This window comes from Ptychodera flava, chromosome 1 (genome assembly GCF_041260155.1).
Source record: "Ptychodera flava strain L36383 chromosome 1, AS_Pfla_20210202, whole genome shotgun sequence".
NCBI lineage: Eukaryota > Metazoa > Hemichordata > Enteropneusta > Ptychoderidae > Ptychodera > Ptychodera flava.
In genome coordinates this window covers 46,854,256-46,881,085 of record NC_091928.1, presented here as the reverse complement: position 1 = coordinate 46,881,085, position 26,830 = coordinate 46,854,256, and the positions used below count along the sequence as shown (strand labels likewise).

The following is a 26,830-nucleotide window of genomic DNA, read 5'->3' as shown; positions in this document are numbered from 1 at the left end:
GAACCACTTCTCCCCTCGGTGGTTCTTGTTAAGAACCACCTCGGTGTCGGAGGTTCTCTATTCAGTGTTCGAAATAACACCTGTCCGGCAGTCCGAGACTGGTTGTTTTTCTGCCGGACTGGTAAAATAAAAAAGTTACCAGTCCGGCGGACAGGTTGACTTTAGCGTGGGGAGTCTTCTTTAAAACTATGTCTGCTATTTTTTCTCCGGGCTCCCATACAAATTTTATGGCAAGACAGTTTTCTTTCCCGTAAATTCATCCTACTCAACAGCGCATAACAAAATACTTAGGCACATAAATTAATCGCAGTATCAGGACTGGTAAGTTTTTGGCAGGACAGGCAACTTTTTGAAGTTACCAGTCGTGGTGACTGGTTGATATTTTCCACGAATTTCGAACACTGGTCTCTATTACTTACATACTGGGTTAACTGTTATTACATATTGGGGTTTATATTACAGTTTGGCCTAATTATTACATATTGGGGTGATAAAGCGCAGATTCAGAAGAAAAGTCAAGTTTTGGTTAAGAGTCAACACGTCTTTTTATGCTCAATAACTCAAAGAGATAACAAATTAAAATAAAAAAATCGTTATCTAATATAAACGACACTGGGCATAACAATGCGTTAGGCAGAGGACAAGTCGTAGTGCGGGTAGAAATGAGTGTGTGAAAGTTGTTACCTATTATAAAGTAGGCTGAAGTTTTACAAAGATCGTTTTTAAGTCTTATAACCCTAAACAAATCCAAAACAATTATATGATGATCTAGCGAAATTAGACGAAGCGATGATATGACGTGATGTCCCTTGGATAAACTGAGGAAGTCTGCTAATAATAGCAGACATCGAACCTAAAAGTACTGCATAACCGACCACCATAATTGTTTCATCATAGGACTGCATCAGAAGAACTACCTAGTATACTACCAGTTTCAAGTTAAGAAATTACAGTACCAGCAATGGTGGCTGATAACGAATCACAGTTTCTTCTTATATTATTTAAACTATGTGTAGAAGTTATGTTTTATAAGGATTTATATTGATTTTGAAGTGATCTCATTAGACATTTGTGGAGTTCCAACCTTTGAAGCATAAAATGATATTTTCATTTTGGCAGCAGTGTTTGGTCATCTGTGTACGTAATATAGAGCAGAAAAAGTAACAGATACATGAAGTGTCTGATCACTTCTCAAAGACATTTATTACAATCATTTATTCTAATCAAAATTACCGAACTTAAAAGAGGAAATTTATGGAACCTTTAAGGATACCTGTAATTAAGTACAGTCGCTTGGAATTACAATTGATATAATGTACAAATTACTTATTTAAGGGGTATATATAATCAATTCAAACCATCCAAACTGTCAAAATAAACCATGAATAGACGTATTCTTCCGACATGCTAAGCATGTAGAGAAGCCACTAATGTTATGACAAGTATGTCAACGCTCGTCACCTGACAGCAATGAAAACATCAATTCCGAATGTCATTGAAATACATTAATAAAATACAAATCTTTACATAGATACATAATACATAGACGACCGTGCCAGAGACAAATATATAGTATTACGTAATTATTCCATGTGTCCGTATGAGTCGACGTTAACATGGTTTTCCTTGTATTTGGACGATGTCTGACATACAAATTTCACAAATTATTACAGAGGTAGTAAAACAAAGGAAAAAAGTGCAGGCTTGTTCTTTCAACAGAACTTGAATTCAAATTGATACTGTACACCACAAAACTATACAAAGTATTTCTTGTATGTCATGAACATTAAATTAGTCGTACAATAAAGTAGGTAATTTCATTATTTCATCCGGTGTAGATTGACCAAGCTGCCTTCATTTTTAGAGTCCTTTCCGATGTTTCGATGAAAGAGGTCATCCTGTCAGTTCGTTATCGTGTCTGTTGTTGTGTCTCTCTTTGAATGCTGCAGTGAAAAATCTCTGCAAACATACATCACATCAGATTTGAAGTTTAAACGCTAATTATGTAGAGAAGGAATCCATTTTATGAAAAATAGGTATAAGAGAACTTATTAAAATACAATCGTTGAGCAATTTATTTCTTATATTCAAATAAAGTACGGTTGATAAAACTATATGAGTGAATTTACATTCTTAGAGGCATAAAGTCTCTCTTTTTTGAGCTTGTTTCATTAATTGTGATTGATACATAACGTATTTTGTGTAGTTTGACTTCCTTAAACATGCTGACATACTTGTAAACTGTGCACTACCTCAACTCGGCTTACAGCCAGACAAGATTAAAATTTGGTGAAGCATTCTATGGTATGTACCAAAAATCAAGTGCTGTGCACAGACTTCACCATAATTGGCTGAACATGCATTGTGCCATAGAGTGTGGACCTCATTCTAGCGTTCGTGATGAAATCTTAATTGATGGTGCATTTCATATAGACAAGAAGAGCAGCTTTCCCTTGCGTTATACAAATGCACTAATAAAGGGGTAATGTTTGACACTTCTGTAGTTATATCTTGTGATCGTTTTGTACACTGAGTAAGTGTATGTAAGTATTTCATGTTTTCTGATATCACAACAAGGTTAAAAAGTGCAACTTTGTGCCTTAAAGGTAGAATTCGTCCCTGGGAAAGAAACTCAGACTATCTAACATTTACAATTCCTGTTTTGGTATGGGGCTCATTTTAAAGCCTCTAGGCTCTGGAGAAAATAAGGGTTTCAATGTGTTATTTTTGTGAAAATCGAAAATTAACACGATTGGAACCAATTTGGGATAATTGGATCATCATATTTTTCAAACTTCTCAAAAGTGTTAGGTGCCCTATAGCTAAATGTTGCAATAGTGCAAATTACTCATAAAAACAAGTGTATAACTTAAAAAGAAAAGCAGATGAGCTTACATTTGCAGATTAAATAGACATTCTTCATCATCCAATTATCCTAAATCAGTTCCGATCGTGTTAATTATAGTTTTTTTCCTTTGAGCCAACACCGAGAGGATTTTTTGTATTTCAGATTTCAGATCACTTTGAATTTCAGACTTCGGCAAATTTACTGTAATTGTTTCTGTTTTACCAAATATTGCGTGGCGGCCCGTGATTGTCATTGTCGATTTTGGAAAGAGAATCACATGGTTGAAAGCTGCTCAGAGAAAAGTTACAGCAAAGGCTTGTTTTTCACTTTCGAGGCGCGATACAATGCCACCTCAGTGGGAACGAATGAATACATACCTCAGATCTGTTAGCTGGCGTTCTTAATATATTATCAAACTCAGCTCTGAGTTCGTCGGGGGATGGCCGCTCGTACCTGTCTGATTTCCAACAACGCTGCATAATCCGGTATCTACAACAAGGTGAAACGCAAAAGTCTATGATAGTTAAGTGAGACATAATCGATATCTTGGCACTCGTCAGGCAGTTAGAGTTAAGTGTGCTTAAACCACGATGTGCTTTGAGTATGATGTTGGTATACGCATGGATTTAGAAGAACGATCGACTCAAAATGAAACACAATGTATCAAGGGTCAAAGTTACAGTTTCCACTGTAAGTATTATGCTATTTGATTGCCTCAGTTGCGTAATATCAATAGTAAAGCGGGGGTCGGAAGACTTTTTGCAGCAGGTATAACTACATAGCAATATTATAACAAAGTATAGTTGCGCTTTATGACAGAATCTGATAAGGAATATCATAATACGGTAAATTAAATAGAGAAGACCAAATTCTCATTTTTATGAACTCAAGACACATTTCATTGTAAAAACAATGTTGTGACTTGATAGATAAAAGAAACGATCAGCCTATGGAAACTTTGTGATGTTGGTTATACCAGTCTTGGGGATATGATATAAAAAATGATCACTCACGCCCTGGGTGTGCATCCTTCTGGTTTAACCGGTCTTCTGCCACTTCGTAGATACTCAAGTAAATTTTCCATTGGAACATCCATCATGGGAGAACCACCTTGACAAAAGACAAGTATCCAATGCAACAAAATTAAACTGATAGGAATAATTCATATGTAATATAAAAATTGTCGTTTTTTCTCGGACGAAAACTATATTCCAGGGCAAAATGTTATTATCAGTACTTACCAAGCGTTCCTATTTCCCACAACAGTATTCCATATGACCATCTGTAAAACCGAAAACCAAGTTACGACATTCCTTTTTAGTAAGATATCAACGAATGTTAACCACACGACAATAGTTTTTTACTTTTTAAGGACAGAAAATAATCTGAAATGAAGTCATTGCATACATGTTGTTCGTTACCATATTTCGTGTGACAAGACAGAGAGATGTTATTTCAACGAAGCCCTGCTGAATGTTTATCTCTTCACGGAGACTGTTTATTGCACATACATTCTGAAACACAAAACTTCCAATCGTTCATCCCTCGACCTGTCAACTTACGTATCGCTTTCAAGTGTGAAGGTTCCATCCATTAGGTACTCCAGAGGCATCCATCTTAATGGGAGTCGATAATGAATATTTGCCTGGGAAGAGATGTATCGCGAGGTCAGCCGCGAATAAGCAGCCTTAAGCACAGTAAAAAACAAGAGAGGGCGAATGTTTTCAAACAATTGGTCCTTACGATGATGTGTGTTCACATTTAATATGAGGAGTCAAATAGAGAGATACGTGTACGAAGAAACAAATAGTCACGGTTTACCAGACAAAGTATTTGACGCGGTGAAGTGGATAGAAAGCGAGAAAGTGTGTTAAGAACACCTACAGATGTTTAGAGAAGACGAAACCAAAAAACAATTGAAAAAGTATTTTAAGTTAGTAGACGCAGATGTTGGGGCTCTCAAAATTTACCGAAACATTTCTTATCTGTCACTTGTTGGGGCTCATTTTGAAGCTCATCGCGAGAAAGTTTTCATCGTCTTAGTTTCGAAAATGTTATTATTCCTCACAGACTTAACATTTGAATGGCGGCTATTTTGAATTTCAGTCATCTGTTAATGCTGGTTAATTTAGTGCGAAATTTTGCATGGTCAACCCTATTTTTATTCTTGATTCGGAATGAGAATGGTTTAAAATTTCCTAAGGTAATATATAAGTTTGAGCAAACGTTTCAATACCTTAATAGTTAAACATGCAAAATGGCCCAAGTATACAGCGTAGTCTAAACTTTTGATCATCGCAATCGACATTCAAAAGAACCGCGGCCATCACTTCTTCACAGAGTACAATATTTATCACTCTCAGTGACTAAACATAAACAACCTACCCATGTGGGCGAATGATAATCACTCCCAAGTCTTTCGTAAACGTCTCGTCCAAGTCCAAAATCTCCGATCTTGGCTGTAAAATCTTTAGTCAAGAACACATTGCGAGCAGCGATGTCTTTGTGCATCACACCTTTCATTGACATGAATGACAGTGCATTGGCGATGTCTCTGGCAACTTTTATCAACAGTGTTTCTGTTTCTGTGCGGAGTAATCTCAGTTGTATGAGGTAGTTCTTCAGATCACCTTGGCATGCGTATTCTGTCAATATATACTTTGGCTCTTTAGGGAAAAGGAACAATTTGATAGTCACAACAGAGAAGAGGAACTTTGGCAGATGACATGGGTGATTTATCACGCGCTAAATACCATCTAACACAAATGTGAGAAACACTTATCTGAAATTACACATAAACGCAGCTTGATATAGATTACAATTTGAACTAAATAGGTCAACGAAAATTTATAAAACAACGAAATTACGAAACACGTTCAGATAATATGCACATAACGATAACATAATTACGTCTCTTATTTTCCATAGGAAGTTTTACCTGATTTTCGAAGTACAAAATTCCTGTCAACTTGATTGATGATTATGTAGGAACTCTTACCTCCAATGATCACAATGCCAAGAAAGGGAATAATATTTGGATGGCATGCCAGTTCCAGAAGACACTGAATCTCACGCACAAAATTCTTCCGGCTGATTGCGTCTGAACGAGCTGAATTTAATTGAGAACATCTTGGTCAGTAAGCCAGGCCACATAAGCTACCCTCTGGTATTAAGTAACATTACAGTTCAAGAGTTCACATATAGTTCAACGAAGCAGACTTTGAATAAGGTTTGCCTAAAGATTATACACAACATCTCCTAGGTGCACCAGAAAACACTGGGCCTAGTCTTCCACATGAAGGCTAAAGGCTTTTCGAAGGGCCCTTCCATAACTCAACTGGACCCCTAGCACTCCTTTGGTTTGCAAAATTATTCGATTCCTGTCCAGTATTAATCGGGCTCCTCGTCTCTAAAATTGCCTTTCATAATGACTTCACACACTGTAGGTCCACCCGTATAGTATCAGGAAGTGAGTTGTTGTAATAACACGCATTTCTATTCGAATGATGGCATGAATCCCATTGATATGAGATGAAAATTCCTACTTGAGTATTCACATTTTGTATGTTTTTATTATTGGAATTTCGCATGGTTTAATAAAAACAGCGACGAACCTTTGCTAAAGAGTAGATGATATCTTTACTCAAGCGAAAACAGCGAAGGGTTCTGTCTCAATTGTTAAGGGCGGAAAACCATAATCCCCGTATTTGAGCACAGGGTTATATTAAGGGACAATTAATACTAATATGATAAAAGCCAAATAAGTTTCGTTGTCTAAAAGTTTGGTTTTTTTTCTGTCTGCCTTTCTCTTACCTATACGCTCTGCTTGGTTGAGATGTGACGGACTGCGCACTGTGCATGTAGCGGCGTGCGTAGTAAGATGCGTCCTTTTCGGTGAACTCTTGCTTCCGCGCGTGACCTGAATATTTTGCAGGATTATCGAGTCTGATTCCCCCACAACGGATTGAGGTCACGCGCGGAAGCAAGAAAGAGGGCGCATTTTATTACTCATATCTGACATAGTGGGCAGTTCGTCACGTCTCAAGCGAACAGAGCATATAGGTAAGAGAAAGGTAGACAGAAAAAGTAACTTGCAGACAACAAAACGTATTTGGTTTCTATCATATTAGTATTTATTGTCCCCGAATATATCCCTGTGAATTGAGGTCGGTCAAGAACAAACTTGTGTTACACAGTTACACAAAACGAGTTTATAATAAACGGGTTTCCCTCTATGTTTTCGTCTACACAGCTGTATATTTGTGGTATTTTGTATCTGCTAAAGAGTTGTAATAGCCTGAGTTTTGGCCAAAGAGAACTGGCATTTTCGAACAGAAACGTGCGCAATTTCAACTTGTGTTGCTCTTGACTCATCAGCTACTGAATCAGTGTTCTACAAGTTACAGATACTTTGGAGTCCATGCAAAATTGTAATTCCATAAAGTTACCTTAATAAACAATGCATGCGAGAATAAGAGAGCTGTATTGCCGATGGTTCTTTCAGTACTCACTTTCACAGAGCGTTTTAGCAGCAACTATATCTTCCTTTCCACGGACGCTCAATCTAGCTTTGTACACTCTACCATATTCGCCAACACCAATTGGTTCTTCATTTAGAATCTTCAATGCTGCCCTGTCAACGTTCCAAGCAAGTGCTGCTTTCGGCAAATTTTCCTGTTTCATGTAAGCAAGAGACTTACAAAATCAAACGCAATCACGTAAAACCAAAACGAACTGAGAAAAACAGAGAGATCCACTTTAAGTTGGAGCCGAAAGCTGCTGTAACCATCATAGCAAACGCAATTAGACTAATCCACTTCGAACGATCTCATTAAACTACAGAAATCATCACTGCGTTTAACTAATTTAGCCTTCTCAAAGCGGAATTCTCGGATGAAACGGGAATAGAACGATACACATATGTCAGGGAACATTTCGTCAAAGCCTTATAACTAACAAGATACATCGATATAAGTTTGTTCAATTAGAATTCTGAATCTTGCCTGTAGGAAATCGTCAAATTCTCGGTCTTTTCCATCCAGAAGTTTGTAACGCCTTTCTTTCTTTGAGATACTCAGGGTCAGAATAATGACAACTGCTACCGCTATTATGACCCACATGTAGACTGGTATAACTTCGGTGCCAACTGTCGATAATAAGACGGGAAAACATAAGTTAATTTGTTCATCATAAATATAATTATGCTTTCGGTACCTTCGTGTATATTTTGCTAATTTCATTTCAATACATTATGTAGCGTCCATCTCTTGCTTGTCATTTTATATTTATTACAAAGTGCATGACTAAGATTGAATCTGAAGATGGCTGAAGTGGTATACAGGAAAAACCCTCCTACATTGAAAGCTTAAAATAAAAAAAGGTTTGGGACACCACAAACTTGGAGCGATTGGTCGTTCGTGTAAAATTGTCAGTGTCATCATATAGAACAATAACTTGGCGCTATGCGAAAAAATTAACATTATAGAACCTACCATGTTCTGGCGGCCTTATAACCATTACCGAAAAATTGCAAAATGCAGTATTATTTGATTGATCCGCAGCCCACATGATGATGTCGTGCTTTCCAACACTAAATCTCTCCCCCGATTCTCGACTTGATCCAAAAATAACTGGCTGACCGGAGTTGTCAGTTACTGTCGGATTCATCCAACTAATTGTGGCGGAGCCACCATCACCTTCTGCAAGCACAGTTTGATCCACTGGACAGTCAGTGATATTCGGTGCTTTGACATCTAAGGGAAAAGGAAAGAATCAGCTGGAGTACGTCTTAAAGCACAACTGCGATAAATTGTTCACGTACTACAATAAATCATTCTTAAATTCAGTTAGTATTTAATGATGATGATGATGATGATGATGATGATGATAACCGCAATGTAAAGAAAAAAATGAAAATGCTCACCGAGTTCGCACGTTTCTCCAGTCCATCCTGCCAGGCAAACACAGCCATTTAATCGATCGCATTCACTTGACTGCTTGCAATCGCATGTCTTGTTGCAGAAAGCACCGTACAAATTGTCCACGCAACCTATCATGAAAATAAAGTGCATCCTTAAGATACCATCGATATGTACAGAATGTTACTCGATAGTGAGTAGATTTAGTAAATATTACTTCACATATTTCAATACCTAATATCGTAATACTTATGATGGACATATTATATACCGAGCTTGCCGGTAAAATTTGTCAATCTGAATATATAAAACTCGTTCCGTGACAAGTAGTATACCATTGTGCAGATGTTTTATACCCATTAATACTCCGTTAAAAGTCTTCTTTAACGGGCGAACCTGTCCCCCGGGGGCGGGAGGTATTGTTGACAACAAATACGTGGCACTGTGTTGTTTAATTGTTTGCCTACAGCAAAGACAAGATAAAAAGCTACAATCAGTTTTTCTCCTGAATATATGCAGGGAAAATGTTTTGACATGGTTGTCTTTGTTTGCAATTTCGTTGATGCTATGATGATCGAGGAGACACAAATTACCTGCGAATGTAACTGTAGCTGTAGCGGCGTATTTTACCCCTTCTTGATCGTTTATTGAACATTCATAAACACCGACATCCCCTTCGTTGAAGTCGTCAATTTCAAGTCGACTGAAAGAAAAAAAAAGCCGAAGCGACTGTCTTGCTCAAAAATTTGGAAGAAACATAACCGCCTTGGGAGCGTATTGGAAGCCAAATTAAGTTTAATACTACATACTCGTACCATATTGTCTTAATACCTACTACGAACAACAATTGCTTGTTATACATAATGAGAAATCGCCTGAAACATTAAAAAATGTGACAAATGACCGTCGAGAGTCCATAATTGAACATGTGATCAATAAAACAAATATGCATAATGCGTTGGTAACAAGTTGGGTGAACCACGTCAAAACATAGAGAAATGTAACAAAATGGCCACATTTCAACAATAACAGAACATACTGCTGAAGAAATTTACAAGCATGTACAAAATATAATCATCCTTACTTCGAGAACTTGCTCAAATTAAAAACATGAAACAATAAAACGTCTGCGTCACAAGACAAGAAAGAAAAACACTAAAAATATTTAAAAATAAAAAAGTCTGAAATAGTCTTGCTCCAACAGACACTTTTCCTTACAATATCCATGGATAGAGCTGCTTTAATCAAGGTATTGGTATTTTGGTATTTATTGGTATTTAGAACGAACCATGCGTTGCACGTTTACCTGTTGTGCCAACTTTGAATGAAATCGGTACAGACATGTCTAAATAATTGCTTTGGCCTCGTGGCCATATTAACGTTTGAATGAGAGACTAGTCCGGTTTGCCCTGTGCATTGTCAACAATGGTGATCCCACGGGCTACCATTATCAGAACAAACTTTCGCCTTCCACGCCTTTATGATGATGCAAGATACAAGGTTCTAATCACATGTAGTCATTACACACCCCTTAAAACTTGACAAATTTTCAGACCCTGCAACAGGCCCTGTAAATTCAACACTGACACACCACTGTTGGTACACCAGTATTTCAGTCATGTGGTCACAGCACTGGATACGCTCAGAAATTGCATCACTGTATACATTCATGTAATACCAGGCCTGATACAGACCTGTTCATACACCCCTGATATCTGACCAATTTTACAGGCTCTGTAACAGAGGTTATTTCTTAGGTACTGTTACAGGTACTGATCAGACCCTGTTACAGGCATGTATTGAAATCTGCCTGTTGTTTTCTTTCTGTGTAGGTTGCCTGGAATGTTCAAACTGATATGTACGTGTTTGTAAAATTCGAATTTGCAACGTGAGATACCATCTCACCTATTAAAGATGCCAGCCATCAAAACCAACCGGTTACAACCCAACCTCTGAAAAGATGGTTCAATATCCGAATTACGATGTTGTCAATGGGCCTGACCCCTTCAGATATGTGAGGTTCAGTGAAGCACACACATGTACATCCTCGCTTACACACATACTCAATCAAAGCGATGAATGCTATACAGGGCTTATCCCATTAGGAACCTCGATTGTACGGTTCTGCTCGTTCAACCAACACACACCTAAAAATAAAAAAAACAACTCTGACCTGTTGTCCTCCTCATATACAATATCAAACGCAGGATTCTGCAATATTGTAATAGATGAACCATTGGTAAAAGTCCATGTCACTCCATATATAGAGTTGATTTTGACATTGTTGTACGTACAGAAAAGATAGACCATTTGACCATAACTAGCGTCCATGTTTCGTGGTACCACCGATATCACTTTTGAAACTGCAATAAAGCAGGCCTTTTAAGGTTATGCGCCTCGAAAGTGGAAAACTTAAAGTTTTGCTCAACTTTCCTGAAAGAAACTTTCAACCATTCTCATTTGAAATCAACAATAGAAATCGGGGGTCACTGTGCAAAGTTTGTAACTAGTGAAACAAATTACCGAATATTTTGCTATATTCGAAATTAAAAATGGCGGCCATTCCTGTGTTAACCCTATGCGGTAAAATTAAATTTTGAATTTTCGAAAAACTAAGACTGTGAAAGTTTTTCTTTCTCCAAGAGCTTTTAAATGAGCCCCTACAAGTGGTAGATCAGAAAAGAGTTGCAAAGGTTAGAGAGTCCGAATATCTGTTCCAGAGGAGCGTTCTACATTAATAGTTTAATAAAGAAAAAGTGCGTACTAAAGGGTCTGCGACATTGCATAGTGGTTATGACACCATTTTAGGCACTAATCAAATAACTTTTTTCAGGCGAGCATTTGGAAAGAAGTAGTCAATCTATACAGTTGCCCTTTTTTCCGGCGTAAGTGCCCAGGGTTCCTAGCATGTAATTTCTTTAGAATTTTTTTTGGCTTTTCTAGATGAAACCTAAAAATGTTCAAAAGTGACCGCAGCCATCTTTTTTATGCAAATAAAGTATGGTCTTAGTCGATTGACACAAACGGAACAGCAACTTCCGTTCCGCATCTTTCTGTTATTTATTTTCCTTTTGAACAACATGGAAAATGAAAGACTTTAACATGTACAGCTACTATGTATAAATAAGACTTAATTCTTTAACAAACGCGAATGCAATCATCGGGCTACATACAATGTGAAAAACGTGAAAAGTCGCAGAGGGCGCTTACTCGAATATACCACGATTTGAAATGGAGGACGGGGTGAGCGCTTGCCCCAGCATCGGTGCTAACGCGGATAGGAATACGAAACTTTACCATAAAAATGTAAATATACAGTTGCACGAAAGCGTGTCACATATTCCGGTTGGCCTTTATATTGCACCTATATTTGTGTAAAGGACTCCTGATTTAATGTTGCAATGTGCCTTCTCAAAATAATTATAAATCTAAAGTAAAGACAGAAACACATTTACGGCAAACTTAAGTTATCAAATACTCTTACCTATATCGCAGGCAGGTCCCGTCCATCCTTTAGAACATTTACACGCACCATTGAACCCATGGCAGATTCCGCCATTCTGGCATATGCAGTCTTTATCACATAAAAATCCATATCGACCAGATGGGCAGCCTGCAGAACACAATGTCCGATATTGTTGACAAAAGCGGGTGCAAATTATGAACAATACCTTTGCCCCAACAGGTGAAGGAGCTTGTATTCCGAGCGTAGCGCCTTCAATGCGATAGATGGCTTCATGATGCCGGGATCACTTCTATTCTAGAGACGTAGTACACGGATCCAGAGAATTGTTTCTAATTTTTTTCGAGGTATCTATCACTACCAAGTATATTGATCGTATCTACATTGCAATTTTTGGACATAGACAATTACCAATACTTACATCCAGGTCCCAAATGGCAATCGGATGACTGTTATTTTATTTGTCTATTCCATTAGGGAAACAGTCTCAATAGTTAATAATGTATTAGAGTAAATCAATGTTCCACTCTGAGCTTGTATATCCCAGATATTTCGAAGGGACTAAGCCCTTCTTCTTCATTGGGTCCACTACAGTCACTGATCTAGAACTGCCACTGTCAAGTTCAAAACTCCTTGCATGACAAAAGAGTAATTATGTAACAATTATGTAACAGTTTCTGGTGCCTGTCCATGCCCTCTGGTGGGGGTGGCAGCCTATTTTTTTCTGTTGATTCCGTTGTTTATTGTGTCCAGTTTTCTAATCCAAAATGATTCTCTTAATTGCCTGTAAATTTTGTTGTTTCGATGCTGTTTTTCTATACCCGTCACTCGGAAAGTATTTATTGTATGGTGCTTCTCATTAAAGTGTATTGGTACAGGTTCAGTTTGGTTGTTTCTGATAAGTGAAAGATGGTTTTGTATGCGATTGTACAGAGTGTCACCTGTTTCTCCTACGTAGACAATTTTTCTGCATAAGCTGCATGAAATTGCATATACCAGATCGGTGGATTTGCAGTTGATGTGGTGGCTTATGTTATAATTTGAGCTATCGTGATCTTTAAATGTACTAGTTTCTTCCATATACGGGCAGGTGGCGCATTTCTTGATGGTACACGGTGCTGATTCTGGGTTTGTCCCCGTGACTGTTTTCAATGCATGTGTGTTTGTCAGTCGTGATCTATGTCTCGTCCTTTTCTCTCCAGGCTATCATTGGCGGCTGTGGAAGCTTTTTTACATCTTTCTGATCTGTGGAGGATATGTAAATTTCTGGCGAGGATTTGGGGTACATCGGGTAGTGCTCTGTTGTACGTCATAAGAAATACCACCCTGATTTTGTATTTTTGCTTTCTTTTTTGGTTTTGCATATCTATTAAGTCTTATTTATCTTTTTTGTCAATCTTGCTGATTTGTTTCTGGACATTGGTCTCATCATATCCCCGGCGCATTAGTCTCTGGATGATTTTTTCTTGGTCTCTTTCATAGTTGGCTGCTTTTGAGCATATCGTCTTTGGTATTGAAGCTAATGCATATGGTATTCTCTTTAACACGCTTGGATGGTGGGCTGAATCTGCGTGCAGGTATTGGAATATGTCTGTTGGCTTGGTGTACGTATCAGTTTCAATGAATCCATCTTAAATGTGGAGAGTAACATTTAAAAAGTTCACCTCACTCGTTGAATATTCTATTGTGGTTTGTATATTAGGATGTATAGTATTGGCTAATTTGTGGTATGCTTCCGGATTTTCTGCTCCGTGTATCCATATTCCCCATATATTATCGAATAATCTCCATTGTATTAGCGGTTTATCTGCAAATCCACCGACCTGGATATTGCAATTTCATGCAGCTTATGCAGAAAAATTGTCTACGTAGGAGAAACAGGTGACACTCTGTACAACCGCATACAAAACCATCTTTCATTTATCAGAAACAACAACCAAACTGAACCTGTACCGATACACTTTAATGAGAAGCCCCATACAATAAATAATTTCCGAGTGACGATTGTAGAAAAACAGCATCGAAACAACAGCTGGTGCCATTGTAGTGCCATTATAGGAAAGGCTGGTCTGTCAAATTGATCCTCTGATAAATAAGTAGGGAAGTAGGATATTCCTAAGTTAATGGAGCTTTCCCGTAATGTTCTGCGTATTTACTAATCCCTAATGTACTTGTCATTTAGGAAACCTTTAATGTCTCTTTGAAACATTTTCTCTGTGATTATATGGCAGTTCGAATCTTAGCTCTCTTTTGGGGGCTTGAAATATAAAAAGGGCAATGTTTGTCATAACATATTAAACAAATTCATCAGCTTACTGTTTTGAGCATAAAGGTGTATGGGAAGTATGTTTCTTTCCTACATATACACACATACATTGGATATGGAACATTGAATTTCTTTTGGCCCTAACATTGCAGTGCACAGACAATAAGATGTTGATGTGTGATTTATTGTCTTTGTTCAACCTCATCGTATGTGTCACTGAATGTTTTGGCGTAGCCGTTATCGATCTGAAGTCGAAAAGTTTGTAGGCTCTACCGAGTACGAAAGTAATATAAGTGAAATGACAGTAATATGCAAGTGTCTGAGTACCTTCATTCGTAAATTCAAATTGAAATTGAAATTTTCATATGCCATCTTTTTCTATCAGACAACCGAATTCAGTCACAGAATATCAGTAAAGTGGCCATGCTTGAAAGATAACAAGCATCTAGAACTTCCCGTCCGTTTATTACAGGTTACAACCATTAGCATAATCAATTCCCGTATTGCTCAATCATGGTAACGTTTACCGTATAATATCAGCATTGATATTTAACGGTAAACGTTGGGATATGTACTGTAAAACCTCATCAGTTTTCGACTGTTGCAGAGCTACACTTGCCATTTGCAAAGTCCACTCTTTACCTATGATGTCGCCGACACGGATATTAGGAAGTGAATGAGGAATCTACTGTTTGGGTTGAGGGTCTGGATGCATTGATGGTTTCATCAAATCTCTGATTGCTTTTTAATATTAATTTTGTTGAACTTCTGGTAATTTTCAGTGAAAGCTTCAGAAAAATTGTAAAATTATAAGGAGCGTGGTTTTCGTATGAAAAGGCGTATTATAGTTGGGATGCCGTGCAGGTATGTAAATAAAGGCAATTTGTGTCTTTATTTCCAAATATTAATATACCACAAGGACACATTGATGTTTCAGCAACAGACGGTCAGACTCATCGAGCGACGGTATGGCTTGATATTTTGAAAAGTTCACTGTATTATACAGTGAACTGGTCAAAACCGAGTGGTATACCAGTTGCTGTGGTGGTTATTGCCATATATCATAACAGTATATTAAAATTGTGGCGTGAATCATCCAAAAAGGATTTTTCTCTAGCAGAGAGCTCGCGCATGGTCCAACCGCGGTATATCGCGAATATAGCACGGTTATTTTCACATCTCGACCAATACGATCCCTATATTTGTGCCATCACTATATTGGTAGCATGTAATAAGTATTATATCATACCAGTATATCAATGGTGCAAATACTGCGATCTGATTGGTCGAGACGTGAAAATAACCGTGCTATTTTCGCAATATAGATACGACCTTTCAGCTGGAGACAAATTAATTCCCTTTTTGACGTTTCACACCATAATTTAATTTTAATGTTATGACATAATAGCAATAAACCACAATTAGCATCGGGTATATCACGTGATTTTGACTAGTTCCCGACATATCTGCACAAGGGATTATTACATAAACAATCTGTTTACTGCAAACACATGCCCTAACGTTTACGAAAATAGAAAAGCACGTTAATATTAGGGTCTCTAGCGAGGAATAGGGAAAGCAAAATAATTTGTTTTACAGATAAATTAACTGAGTGACCAACTTTTGGTAAATTGACATTTATTAGCTTACCTTGAATGACAGCCTCTGACTTCAATGTGTAAACGATTTTGTCCTCTGATAAACGAGTGACAGATATTAGCCAAACGATGGGGGCGACAGTGGAAAACTGATCGAAGATTAACTCAGCTATGGGATCCGACAGCTTCGAATACTTCGAAAGCTTCTTTGGAAAAGTATCCTGGAGGAAAACGGGTTGTCAATGAAAATTGTCGCTGAAATCATGCAGGGGCGGCAATGCACCAAAACACATTTATGTCGCGAGGCCTATTCAGTATAGCACTGGGCAATCTTATTACACTATACACGATCTTTTAAATTTAAGAAATGTGAACTTTTTGTGAAACAAAGGAATTTCATATTTGTCCCAAAAGAAAAGCTGAGAATAACATTATTTGGGATAAACGTTTCGTAAAGAAAATTTAGCTCTTGCAAAATGTACGCACCCCGTTTTCAAAGGTATTTATTTTTGGTACCGGAACTGCTGGTCCTGCTAGCTGGTCAAATTTCACGGAATAATCGTGAACGCCCGAGTATGACTCTAGTTGGACGACGCTGTAGAAGCTACCTAAATATTTGAGGAAGTGTTTAGGTTATGTAAGATATAGCAAATCAACACCATAAGGCCACCTAGCAGGTGAATATAAGCAAGATATCTTTATCAATTACATCAACGAAAACACTATCATCCAAGTGATACCAAACCAAACATAACACAGAAGCGAGACAAGGCAATTATACTGAAAATAATTGACCAAATTACGCAAAGTCACTTCCCGAGAAAACATAACAGGTGATTTGAAAGCGAGAAAATTCTTCGAATTTTTCTCATTCACATCTGCTTGGTTATCATATCAAAACTGAGATAAGTACCATTGCCACGGTAAAAGAAGCCAAATCATAAACAATCATCGACATGATTTCTTGTGATCTTATATTTACGAAATGCGTGAAGAAGATAAATTCTGTCGAAAACAGAAATCGAAAAAATCAGACATTCTTTATTCCGTCACATGTTATCTGAACTTAACCGTACGTCATCGCACTTACAACGACCACTTTAGGCCACAGGTACATCAGGCTGAATAATGAAAAAAGTGAAAAAACAAACAAGCAAAAAACAAATAAGAATCAATAAAATAAACGAGAAAGAAAAAGACAACAAGCAAATATGTAAATAAACAAATTAAAAAGCAAGCTGGTTTACAAATCTTTATAGAGGAGGTTGTGAGATATACGATCACCCTGCTACTAAAGAGACGGGATTCCAGGACAAAGTTCAATTGTTGTAAATTATGACTAGAAGAGTATTCAAGATCCTATAAACAAAGGGGGCTCGGTTTACAGTACGAACACTTACATCGCCCATTATCAGAGTCGGTCTTTAAGATCAGATTTCGAAATCGGATGTCGGATCCAGATACCCGTTCTTTGCCAAGGAAAACATCTGCCATGAGATAACCGTTCTACAAAAGCAAGGTATGGAGGCATTGGCGTTGTTGAATTGTCAGTTTACTTTCTCTGACTAAATACTAAAATAGAAGTTCAGTACCAGTAAACGATCATTGAGAAAAGCGAGAATATCACTTCTGTCGACTACGTTCTTTATGGATTGTTTAGATAAATGTACTGATGGTCACGCATTACAGTAAGTGAGGCTACCCACAATCCTCCATGATCTGTACACACGGAGTTCACTCACTGAACTGAAGCAAATTTCTTCTGTACACAGAACAACTCAGTCCATATTTCAAAATTTTGGCAACATTGTTCTGATCATCATAATTTTCTGATTTCTCACTGTGAATAATGAGAAGATCAATTCTTTTCCGTGGAGGAGATAGCAATTTTGTAATTTTGTCGACATAGATTTTTGACAGCCATACACAATATTTTCAAGGAAACTAAGGGAATAAGTTGCATCTGTGTTGGCAAAAGAAAGGGTATTGATTTTTTTAATGTTCGTAACAAAGGAAATTTGCATGTCTGACAGGTGGTATGATGAGACCATCTTAGTTGCTGATAACTTTATCTTGACAAGTGTGCAATTTTTAGCACCTCCAAACATCAACTTCTCATTCAATTTACTCTCGAATTTTAAACATTATCAATAATTTTGGAAAATTATCTTCAAAAATAATCCTGAACTTAAATTTTAAGTTAAAAATTGTTAAGAAATTGATAAAAATGAAAAAGAATTTCGCAAAAAATTTCTGAGTGAACAAATCAAGGGGAATGGTGGGTAGCCTCACTTACTGTGCGCATGTCACTCTCATTGTTTCGCTGAGGACGAAATACATGCATTTGTTGCCGTATACCATTCCAAGGTGATTTGATTTGCAACTACTTAAAGTTAATCCATGTGCAATAAACGTTGCTTACATCAAATTCTGCATGGTCATGTTTTGTAACATTTGGATCTGCCGGCATTACAGCACTTCATACACAATCTGAAACTAACATATTTTATGCAACTCAATCTCTGTTCAAACAATCGTATTTCTTTTGACAAAGGGAAGTTGAAGTTGGTATTCTCCCGGCCGGATCGATTGATACACATGATTTACTTACAAGGTAAGTTGGAGCGCCTGTGTAAACTGGCGTTTCGCACGTTGAGTTGTAAAACGGTGGCCAGTCGCTGTCATCGAGAATATTAACTTCCAGCATCGCGTCATTTTCCTGTGAATTGCGCTATTAAAGAAAAAAGTAATGGGATTCACATTTCTTCTCGCACAGCCAGGTCCCCGTGCACAGTAAGAGCCCATTAATGCCAGATCCATTCTTCATTAAAAACGGTGACAGATTCATTGCCGTGATTCGTAGTGTAGATTTAACGACCCAACCGAAATGAATGAAGCTATTTGCGATACGTTAGTATATACATATTTGATGTAGCAAAGATCCATCCAGGAGATGGAAACTAGAGCATTAGGATGTACAAGTTGTCAGTCTCTAGGTTAGTATTCCGTTGTAAACGCGATCCTCCAATGTCCTTGGTCCAAACATTCTACACTCATAGAAGTAGTCACTAACTTGCCATGCCTTCATACTGATCCATCCATCTAATCCACGTACCTGATATGTACTTACCTCTGTGTACACTACCTAAGCTCCCAATTACTAACTTCATATAATACCTACTTATTGATCCATCCTGTCTACATTCCTAATATTTCCTTACCTATGTATACACTATAGCTAGACTACGGCAACCGAGGAGGCTCATGGAATCACTTGTCATACTTTTTTTCAACTTTGATTTTGACTTTGGATTTCCTTTGCATTTTGATTTTCATTTTTATTTCGAGTTTGGTTTTGATTTTGACTTGTTCTCTCGAATGAAAATTGACTTTCGATTCACTTTATATTTTGATTTTCGTTATAAAGTTAGAATCATATTCATTCTTGAAAAAGAAATTAATTTTCATTTCCATTTTGATTTTGCTTTTGATTTTATCTCGTTAATGAAAATTGAATTTAGATTTCCTTTACGTTTTCATTTTCATTTTCATTTTGAGTTTGGTTTTGATTTTGATTTGTTCTCTCGAATGAAAATTGACTTTAGATTTCCTTCACGTTTTGATTTTTGTTTATAAAGAATCATTTTCATTCTTCAAAATGAAATTGATTTCATTTCGAGTTTTAGTTTTGCTTTTGATTATATCTCAAATGAAAAGTGACTTAAGATTTCACTTACGTTTTGATATTTGTTTTAAAGTAAGAATCATTTTCATTCTTGAAAATGAAATTAATTTTCATTTCGAGTTTGATTTTGCTTTTGATTTTATCTCTCGAATGAAAATTGACTTTAGATTTCCTTTTTGTTTTTGTTTTTCCTTTTCATTCTTTAATATTGATATTAGTTTTAGAGTAAGAATCATTTTCATGATTGAAAATACAATTAATTGTCATTTCGAGATTGATTTTGACTTCGATTTTTCTTTTCTGATGAAAGTTGACTTTGAATTTCCATTTCACTTTGATTTTTCATTTTCATTCTTGGAAACGAAATTTATTTTCATTTCGAGTTTGATTTTGATTTTGATTTTGGCTCTTGAATAAAAACTGAATTTGGGATTTCCTTTACGTTTCGATTTTCTTTCTAAAGACAGAATCATTTTCATTCAGCAAAATTAAATTCATTTTTATTTTTAGTTTAATTTCAATTGTTTTCCTCTTAATTAAATTTCGCTTTATATTTCTGTGTGATTTTGATTTTACGTTGCGAAATGAAATGCATTTCTGATTTAGTTTTCGTTTTTTTTGCTAAACTCAAAGAGTAAAGTTCGATCTGACTTAATTATGTGATTAATAAAAGTTAAAACAATTTCCGTTTTTGACTTTCATTTTGATCTTTACTGAGATTTAACTTTCATCTGTTCTGAATTGATTTTGATGATTGTTTCAAAAATTTCCGCCCTTTTTCCCGACCCCTAAGGTCGCTAAAAACCCGGAAGGAGTACTCTTTATATTTTACTACGGGGGAATGCCTCCCAAGTCGAAACATCTAGCCATGTATATTCCCATAATATAACCCGTCATTAGGGATTTGCTCGACAAATATGTTGAATTTAACTTTTATTCTGTTGCGTGTGAATGTTTTCCTATAGTATGGGACATTTGCTTTATGATCGACCATAATTTTGGTTTCTTCCGATAAAAAACCGACCGTGAAAAAGTGACCCATTCGGGCGGCACATATGGTCCACTTATTGATAGGAGTAAGACCCCGGGCGGTAAAACTGCAGAGGTCATGGCCAAAAGTAGCCGATTTTCACATATTATGAGTCCTTTTCTGCTGCATTTTTCTCAATATGAATGTATATACAGCTCTGTTTTTATTTTGAAATAAATTTTTTACCTTCACTTTAAAAATGATTTTCATTTTGATTTAGATTTCGATTTTGCAACTCAAAATCGTTTTTCGTTTTACTTTTGATTTTCATTTTTCAACCTTTGACTCTTAACCTTTAACATTTAACCTTTCGATTGTCACATGATGTCTTTGGACCAATCAAAAGTGTTACTTATCTATGTACGTGTAAACAAATTTAGGTACCATTGGTGCACTTGTATATGGCTGCGCGGACGAACCTGCCGATCCCGACCCTAAGAAAGACGTAGAGACACATGAACGAGAGCAGGGCTGTGTGTTACCGTCGTTATACGGCCTCTCACAACAGCACAGCCCTGCCACGCAGAGCTAGATTATTACCTCTTCATTTGTGGCCTGCTAATCTTGTCCGTGATTTTAAGATGCAATATTAAAGGGTGACGTGAATTAAGCATAAAAGCGCGAATTCAGATGGGCTTGGCGCGGTTTGGCGACAGCCCACTTTATTTTGTGTGGCACATTCAATGGTTGCGTGTGGTTCGATACACCGCGGCTGCCTTTTGTGTATCCGTTAGAAACAAATTGCTTACGAAAGTGGGGCACAGACTAGTGGCCTCCGGGTATCGAACCACACACAACTGTGGCACGTTCGACACCGTTCAATTTGCTCACAAGCCCAAATAAGTGTCAATTGAGTGAGTAGAGAGGTACGTTGGCCGAAGGCAGTGTTCAGTTGTACAGTACGTAGCGCCAGAACCCGGTCCTGCTCCTAAGAGAGCCATAGCGCTGGCCGGGCGTATTATACGTACGGTACATGTCACTTCAGGGCTCTACCGATTCAAAGGACAATGGAAGCTTGCTTTCGGCCAACGTACCTCTCTACTCACTCTGTTGACGGAAAATTAATTTCATTTCCAAGAATGAAAATGAAAAATCTAAATGTAAAAAAAAAATCTAAAATAAATTTTCATTCGAGAGATGAAATCAAAAGCAAAATCAAATTCGTAATGAAAATTAATTTCATTTTCAATCATGAAAATAATTCTTCACTTTTCATTCGAGAGATAAAAAAAAACAAAGTCAAACTCGAAACGAAAATTAATTTCATTTTTAAGAACTAAAAACGTTAAGGAAAGCTAAGGTCAATTTTAATTCGAGAGATAATCAAAAGCAAAATCAAACCCGAAATGAAAATTAATTTCGTATTTTAGAATGGAAATGACAAACCAAAACGTAAAGGAAATCTAAAGTCACTTTTTTATTTGAGAGATAAAATCAAAAGCAAAATTAAAACTCGAAATGAAAATTTATTTCATTTAAAGGAATGAAAATAATTCTTCTTTTAAAGACGAAAATCAAAAAGGAAATCTTAATTCAATTTTCTTTCGAGAGATAAAATAAAAAAAACCTGAAAATCTAAATGAAAATTCATTTCATTTAAAGGAATGAAAATGATTCTTATTTTAAAAACGAAAATCAAAACGTAAAGGAAATCTAAATTCAATGTTCCTTCGAGAGATAAAATCAAAAGCAAAATTAAAATCTAAATGAAAATCAAGAATGAATATGATTCTAACTTTAAAACGAAAACAAAAATGTAAAATGAATCGAAAGTCAATTTCATTCGAAAGAACAAATCACAAAATCAAAACGAAGTTCGAAATGAAAATGAAAATGAAAACGTAAAGGAAATCTAAATTCAATTTTCATTAACGAGATAAAATCAAAAGCAAAATCAAAATGGAAATGAAAATTACTTTCATTTTCAAGAATGAATATGATTTTAACTTTAAAAGGAAAATCAAAATGTAAAGTGAATCGAAAGTCAATTTTCATTCGAGAGAACCAATCAAAATGAAAACCAAACTCGAAATGAAAATGAAAATGCAAAGGAAATCCAAAGTCAAAATTAAAGTTGAAATAAAAGTATGAAAAGTGATTTCATGAGCCTCCTCGGTTGCCGTACTGGACCCCTACCTATATCCCTTACTTACTATTGGTAATGCCCAAAAATAACTTAAAACTTACAATGAATGAAATGATTAGATTGTAGCGATCGTCTACATCCGAGTCTAAGAAGCCATTTGTCGCAAGAGTACCATTGCGCCACATCTTGAACCTATTGTCCTACAACAGAAAGAAAAACGTAGTAAGCCCAACACTTCAAAATTTGAGCGACACTCTGAGAAGATATTGACAGCTGTTCACAGCTCCCAAGAATAATTGTATTGGGAAACAATGTTTGTGAACAGACACCAAGGTACGTGCACTCCTTCCGCTAAGAACCAAACGTTCTATACACAATAAGCCATTTATACGGGATCAAAAGCTTTGCTATCGACGTTCAATGTAAAACTGCATATGAGTGCTTACCAAAAAGGCTCATTGGCTTCGAATTTTTCAATGTGTTTTCTTCTCATATTTGCGTCACACCTTTAGAGATGTTGTATATTACTCCCTGTAAATGGGTTTGCATACTGCCTGTACTGACGAGCTGATTATACGCCGAACCAATAGATCTGACAGCGTGTGGATTAACAACGTGTTTACCTTCCCTACAATACTTCATACCTCTATGTTTCTCTCTACTTGTGCTTTTATTCTGCCCATGGCTAGGTACAATATTATTATCTTTCCAACGAAGATGCTCACATGGTCTTATGGACGCTCTTTTCCTTTGCTAATAGGAGCTAATAGTGTACGATTTAATTGACGCTAATTTTTGCATCTGGGTGTCTATTTCCTTGTCACTTCGTCTTGTGTTACCTAAAATTACGCGTTTATTGTTTCAATAATAAAAGGATTTAAAATGTTTTTGTACGTGAATATAGATGTACGTTCCGTTGACTCCCCGCTAATCTATTTCAGTGACTCTGCGATGACGTAATTATAACATAAAAAACGTCTACGACATTGTCTAGCAACTGCGCCTGTTTACAGACAGTCGCTTACCTTGTTTCCAGACCGAATCTGGAACGAAGTTACTGTGCTTCCAATATAATCATGTAGATTGAACACTTTTGTACCAGGCTTCAGGCTCTACAAGTCAAGCGGAAGAAAATAGTTTCACTTACGTTATGACCCATAAACACTTGTTTACCTATTGTATACATTCAAACTGGTAACTTTATCCTTTTTCTTTTTTTAAATTGATTGAAACCGCAAAAGACGATGCATTCATTATACATGGAACATTGGCAAAAGACAACAAGGTTCTGATTCATGTGAACAATCTCACTCGTGCCTTGAGTCAGAGGGGAATTCAGGCATTACATGACGAAATGCGTATAACCATCAACGTTCGCTGTATGCCGGAAATACTTATAACGTTAAACTTGTGCTACATAAAGGTGAAGGTTCATTTCCTGCAACACAGTTCCAAACGAAAGGATAGGTTGCTTGTGAGGTTGTTCAATTAGTATGTTATCCTATAGCTTGCTCATCGTGACCAGAGCAATAAAACAGTACAGAAACAGTGAATTCGCCCAAATTTTTCAGCAAGGCGCAAAAATGGTTCACACTATCAAAAGAGGTAGGTAAAGGCTATCACAAAGGACAACGACTCAGGTACAATTGATAATAATAATGTGTCTGCAAGAGCGTTGAAATATTGCCGTTGAATATTAGCTGATATGTAACTTTAGACTTAGAATTAACTGCCCGGAAAATTGCATCGGGTAAAAATGTACGTTCTCTCCTCAAAATCTGATGGCTTTGAAGCAGCACTCTGCACTTCCTGGTTTAGCCGTTTCCTGTACATAAACCGTAATTGCATAATATCCATAATGGTGAAGGACACTTACATATTAATGGAATGGAGATTCCTTATTGAAGCTTTACTTACCTCCGATATGCTAATGGTAAAGTTGAGTTTATCTTGGACTTCGGCTGGACGTGAAGAGACTAAATCGAAATTCCATTAATACTATGTTATAATGTAACTATATCAAAGTAACGACACGATTGGAACTAATTTGGGATAATTCGATAGAGTATCAATGTCGAAATGCAACTGTCGGCTCATCTACTGTCCCTCTTGTGCAATACACTTATTATTATGTCATTGAGTAATTTGTAATATAGCAACCTTCAGCTACAAGACACCTGACACTTTTTATAAATTTTAACAATTGAAAGAATTAGATTCAATTCTCTTAAATTAGTTCCAATCGTTTTTTAATCATAACTGTATATAAGTCTACTGATCACAGATTTATGATTATTCAGTATTACGAGGTCTGACCTCAGTGGTCGCGATAGGTTGTTTGTTGTTTATTGCATTTTTGTTGAACCGATTTGTGAGGTTTTTTCAGCAGTTGCTATCTCTAACAGTCAATAGCATCGCATCTTTCGAAACGTTGCGACTCACTCTCATCACAACTACAGGCCTTGTCTTGGAAACTGATTGACACCAGGAAGGAGTTCAAATGCCGCAGATGAACACATATACAGCAAGCTGCTCAGATGACGAACTTCAAGAGTATAAAAATCAGTCTCCTTTTTTCCTCGATGACACGTTCCTTGATTAGTTTACTAACACGAGGACTTTTTAAATAACGAAAGAATTTACGCACTGCGATATTCGATTGCATCCACCAGGATGTGAGTATGCAAAAATTACACTCGAGCACGTCAACTTAGTGAAGGACTTCAGATACATTCGTATAGCAAGATCCAGAGACTTTCCAGTGTGTCTATATACTTACCAATATAGAGCAATCTTACAAGCCAACATAAACATAAGACGTGTTTGTCTGCAGGTGACATACTTGTAGAAGGACTATCTTCAGCATAAGCCCCGTGAGAGAAAGTGTACATGGTCCAAAGTTCTTCTCCCTAATCGAGGAAAAGTAATCTGGAATATAGGTCTAGTGCGCCACGCACATTGACAATGTTCGTAAAGCCGTCATGTGCCCGTTTGGAAACCCCACTGGGTTTATTTTAGTCCTATTCAGTTCAGTGCTTTTGTGAGCGTGCGTAGTCGAAACAGGACATAAAGGTTATAGACCTGTGTGTTGATATACTGTCGACAGTTCCTCGTGTCCTCTATGCCCATGGTTCAAAGTTCATTTCCGTAAATAAGGAAAAGCAATGTTGAATATAGGTAGTGCGTCTCGCACATTGACAATGTTCGTAAAGCCATCACGTGTCCATTGGCAAACCCTGTGTTTATTTGAGTCCGATTCAGTGCAGTGCTTTTGAGAGCATGCGTAGTCGAGATAGGACATACAAGTGAGACCGGTGTGTTGATATACTGTCGACAGTTCCTCGTGTCGTCTATGCCCATGGTTCAAAGTTCACTTCCGTAAATAAGGAAAAGCAATGTTGAATATAGGTGTAGTGCGTCTCGCACATTGACAATGTTCGTAAAGCCATCACGTGTCCATTGGCAAACCCTGTGTTTATTTGAGTCCGATTCAGTGCAGTGCTTTTGAGAGCATGCGTAGTCGAGATAGGACATACAAGTGAGACCGGTGTGTTGATATACTGTCGACAGTTCTTCTTTGCCCAAAATACCGACGTAGCCAGTGTTGCAAGTGTCATAGAATACGTAAGAATCATAGTATGCTTTTTTGACGAGAGTCGAAGATACGAGCGTCAGCACTTTGCTGCGCCCTTACAAAACCATACGAAAAAGCACCCGGTGACTGACACGTGAGTGAATAAAAGGAACGGGTTGGAAATACCGCCACAGGTAAACACACGAAGAGGAGTACATTGGCATCCCCGGATTTGACTCCTTCTGTACTATATCAAACAGAGAACAACACCAGCTCATCTAGCTAAACTTTTGGTAATATGTTTTACGCAGGTATTGTTTATATACCACAATAAGCGACTCGAAAGATAACTTGACCTCATT

At 37.0% G+C, this 26,830-nt stretch overlaps 1 protein-coding gene across 1 annotated transcript; it reads right to left on the bottom strand.

The window, feature by feature from the left end:
• Window positions 1-1,178: 1,178 nt before the first annotated feature.
• On the bottom strand, window positions 1,179-25,887 carry LOC139139408 (uncharacterized). The gene is made up of 22 exons (XM_070708316.1): window positions 25,674-25,887; window positions 24,812-24,870; window positions 23,920-24,006; window positions 22,996-23,094; window positions 18,705-18,824; window positions 17,494-17,599; window positions 16,580-16,701; window positions 16,146-16,314; window positions 12,251-12,379; window positions 10,940-11,129; window positions 9,360-9,469; window positions 8,772-8,897; window positions 8,341-8,601; window positions 7,852-7,994; window positions 7,360-7,522; window positions 5,847-5,957; window positions 5,234-5,514; window positions 4,411-4,493; window positions 4,090-4,130; window positions 3,862-3,958; window positions 3,226-3,337; window positions 1,179-1,959 (listed from the first exon to the last, which is right to left on the bottom strand). The coding sequence occupies exons 1-22, from the start codon at window positions 25,783-25,785 to the stop codon at window positions 1,894-1,896; spliced, it is 2,787 nt and encodes a 928-aa protein (XP_070564417.1). The 5' UTR covers window positions 25,786-25,887; the 3' UTR covers window positions 1,179-1,893.
• Between the last annotated feature and the right edge of the window lie 943 nt (window positions 25,888-26,830).